Here is a 4019-nt window from a genome sequence, read left to right on the forward strand (position 1 = left end):
CCAGTCATTCTTCTGTTAATTTGCCCTCCAAGAGGATCTGAGAATTTGCTAGGCTGCCCCCATCCTCCTCCTCAACTGAATTCTCCCAGATCCTCCAGAAAGAGTAAGGATGCTGATGCCGTAGTTGTGGGCCTTTCACACAATCACCGGCCACATCCCAGACAGATGGAGGCCTCTGGTTTCTGAGCACCTGTGTCAGGTGGTATGAACTGGAGAATCAATGTGGTTGGCTTGAGAAGAAAACTCCAGGAATATCTCAACTGCCAAAGTTTCACCTTTCCAATGACAATATTGCCACAGGGATTCATACTCCAGTACAAAGCTGCAGCAATAAATTAGTAAATCATTCCTTAGTTCTTCCCTAGCCTCACTGAAAACTGAAAATCAACAAGTAAGATAAATATCTGTTTTTGTTTAAAAATACTGTCACCATCAGAGGTTTCTCTTTTAACTTTAGCTTTTTCTTTGCGTAGGCAATACATTCACATTCTTAAATAATCAAAATGGTATTGAAAGGTATGTATTGAAATTCTCACTCTCACCCTGTCCCCACCTCCATTCCCCATAGGCAACCACTTCTTAAATTTCTATGTACACTAACAGGGCACCTCTCTAAAAGAGATACCTGCCCAGTGTCTCTTTAGGCATGTATAAACAAAATCAAATATATAGTTTTATTACTTCTCTCCCTTTATTATACAACAGGTAGCATACTACAAACACTGTTCTGTATCTTGCCTTTTTTTTCACTTAATGCATCCTAAAGCTTTCTCTTTCTCAGCACATGGTAAGCTTCCTTATTCTATGTTGTTGTTCTTGTTACAGCTGCTTACTATTCCATTATATGCCACACTTTATTTATTTGGATTGTTCAGTCTTTTGCTTTTAAAACAATGCAATCAAGGGTTTGTGACCAGATATTTCTGGATCAAACTTTGTTCCTCTATTCACTGGAAATCCCACAGGCATGTATACGGCAGTCCAAGGAGTGTACACTAGACTTACAGAAGGGTAGAGATAGAAGAGGCTTCGGATCTCATCTAATCCAACCCGCTGTTTTAAGAAAGAGGAAACCAAATCTCAATGAAGTGACTTACCCAAGATTACAGAGTGGTTGGTCTGGGACCAGAGCCCAGTTTTCCTGGTTCCCAGCCTGAAGTTTTCCCTGCTAGATCACACTGCTGGGTGCTGCGTGTGTGTGTGTGTGTGTGTGTGTGTGTGTGTGTGTGTGTGTGTATTGCTCCTCCAGGAGTATAAAACTCATTGAATACAAAGTTGAACATGATAAGAGCCAGGAGAGAGCCCTACAAAGCCCTGAGGGGATTCCTTCAAAGAGGAAGATACCAGGTTAGGGGAAATCTGGAAAGGCTTCATCAAGAAGGTAGCATTCATGGTTGGGCCTGGAAGAATGCATAGGATTTTACCAGGTTGAACAGGTGAAGAAGGACATTCCAGGTGAAGAGGTCAGCAAGAGCAAAGACATGGACATGGGAAAGCATCAGGTATCTTTGTGTAGCCAAGAGCCAAGTGTGTCTGGAGTATAGTGTATGATTAGAAAATAAAACTACTAGTAGCTTTAATGAGATTATTGAGCACTTACCTTATGCCAGATGTTATTCTGAGTGCTTTATCAATATTAACCTTTAATCTTCACAACCCTATGAAGCAGTTACCATTATTAGCCCCATTTTCCAGGTGGGAACACTTGGGCACAGAGAAGGTAGGTAACTGGGCTTAAGTCCCACAGCTAGTAAGTTTACATTCTAGAGAGTCTGGCTTTAAAAGAGCGTCAGCACCTCTCCCTGTTACTGGGAGATGAGACTGGAAAAAGAAAGTGGTCACATTAGAGAGGATGCTGGAACACTTGGTGAGACACAGAAAGATTTATACTACCATGGATTGCAAAGGGAAGGAGGCAAGTCTTTATTGAGTATATACTATGTCTTCAAAATATGATGAGAGATTTATTTTCTTTTTTTAATTCAATTTTTTATTAATTTAAAAAAAGGAAAGATCTTAGGGAGCCAGCAATGCTACAGAAACATAGGGTAAGAGGCCTATCTAGAGAAAGACCCTGGTATTGGCAGAGAGATATTGAGGGACTGTGAGTTTAAAGTCTGAGATCTAAAGAGAAAGAGTAGACTAGCCAGTGGTCACCCTCCCAGCCCCCTGCTTGACATCTGCTTCAGTTCATTCCAGGAGGAAAGAGAAGGGAAGGGAGGTAGGGAGCATCTCAGCAAAGCCAGCTTCAGCTTTGGTAATCTCACCTACCCACCATATTTAAGGAGCTCCAGGTTAAGAGTTTAAAAGCATATGGCACCTAGGCTGTCATTCAGCAGAAGGGATCACATTCCAAGTCCAAGAAAACTCCTACCTCAGATCTGAGAGTGTTCAGGGCTTCAGCTGAGCTCCTCTGGCTAACGAGTAGTCACTTGGTCAGTCCTGCTGCCTTGAACCCATCTCCAGGAGGGGCTACAGCCAGAGGGAGTAGAGGGAGTCCAGCGCCCAAGCCTTTTGCGGCACTATTAATTAGATAGGGAAAAGAGGGGCCCTGGGGTCACTGATTCTAGGAGGGAAACTGGTAGGGGCAGCATCTCTTCTGGGCTGGACAGAGTGAAGCTTGGACACACAGCAGAACCATTCCTATTGGAGCTACAAGCCCCTAAAATTGCTCCACAGCCTGTCTTGGTTTCCCTTGAATCTGATCTGCTCCTGAACTGCACCTGGCATGGCCAGTCCATCTCCAACCCCCATCTCCCTAGAGCCAATGTGAGGCAGGTGGACAAAATTCATTGGCTCCCCAATCATGGCCTGGTCAAGCCGCCTCCTCTTCTTCTTCAGCTGGGGTTTCTCTACCACGCAGCAGCCCAGTTTGTGCCAAAATTCACTCATCCCCTGATGGTTACAGTTTCACTCTGCCTGAGGCCCCAGAGGGCTCTTACTCTGGTGCCTTGACCTCCCACTCCTCACTCCCCTCAGGTGTAACAACATCCTAGGTTTACTCAGCTGGACGGGTGTAGAGAAAGTAGAGTCTCTGGAGCCCTTAGCTGAGCAGTGAAGGTCAGCGTCTCAGACCCTGAGAGACAAGCAAGGTCAGAGAGCGGGGTGGGCAGGCAGGCACAAGATTATGTCTTCCACAGACTTGGAACCCTGCTCTACTCTGGCATTGAGGCGACTGGCGGCAGCTGGTGGGGGGGGGCGTCCCGCTTGGGGCCCACCAGTGTAGGCTTTCCAGGCTCGCTCCTCGGCGGGGTGGTGGAGCCAAGGGCTGGCTGGCAGAGCTAGATTTCTTTTCTGCATAATTCAGATGAGGAAACCAGGACTCTGAGAGGGTAAGTGACTTACCCAAATTCTCAAAGCTGTCAAGTGGCAAAGAAAGCCTTTGAGGACCTGTGTCTGAGCGAAAGCTAGTGTTCTTGCTTATCTAAATGTAGCCCACAGAATGCACGGCCTAGAGGGGAATGGAGTTCCGTGGTGAAGCTGGCTTGGGAAATGCTCAGATAATCCAAAACAGATGTTAATTTAATTGCAGGTTTTCTCAGACTTTAATAGGCTACCATGCTTCATAAGGTGGACGTCTCACATTTCCAAAGCTAGTTTTACCACGATACCCTCCTCTCCCACCACCCCCAAGCCCTTTGTTCAAGTCACATTCAGTGGAGAGAGTGCTGGGAGGATACTAGTTTGGGAAAGCCTACATAGACCATACTGGAGAAAGGAAGGAAAGGTGTGTTTCCTGATCACCTGGGTGTGTGGCCACTCTTTACAAATACAAACAAAGGGCACTTGAATCTTACTTCCTGAGAACAACACAGAAAAGACATTATCTAAACTTCCACATCTCGGAAAGCTGGTGTGTTTTGTTTTTTGTTTTTGTCTTTGTTTAATTTTTGATCCCTAAAACAAATAAATTGTCCTTGTTTGTTTTAGGGATCAGAATGGAAAAACCTGATTTGATTTCTATGGTAGAATCTCCCAATTCCTAGTCTAGTTCTCTCATACCCTAAGGTTAAGATGTT

At 45.0% G+C, this 4019-nt stretch overlaps 1 protein-coding gene across 1 annotated transcript; it reads right to left on the reverse strand.

The window, feature by feature from the left end:
- Positions 1-2605: 2605 nt before the first annotated feature.
- Positions 2606-2892, reverse strand: LOC118906443 (CDC42 small effector protein 1-like). The gene has a single exon (XM_036873990.1). It carries the CDS (start codon positions 2890-2892, stop codon positions 2653-2655), a length of 240 nt encoding a protein of 79 aa, XP_036729885.1. The 3' UTR covers positions 2606-2652.
- Between the last annotated feature and the right edge of the window lie 1127 nt (positions 2893-4019).

Source organism: Balaenoptera musculus, chromosome 13 (assembly GCF_009873245.2).
Source record: "Balaenoptera musculus isolate JJ_BM4_2016_0621 chromosome 13, mBalMus1.pri.v3, whole genome shotgun sequence".
Lineage (NCBI taxonomy): Eukaryota > Metazoa > Chordata > Mammalia > Artiodactyla > Balaenopteridae > Balaenoptera > Balaenoptera musculus.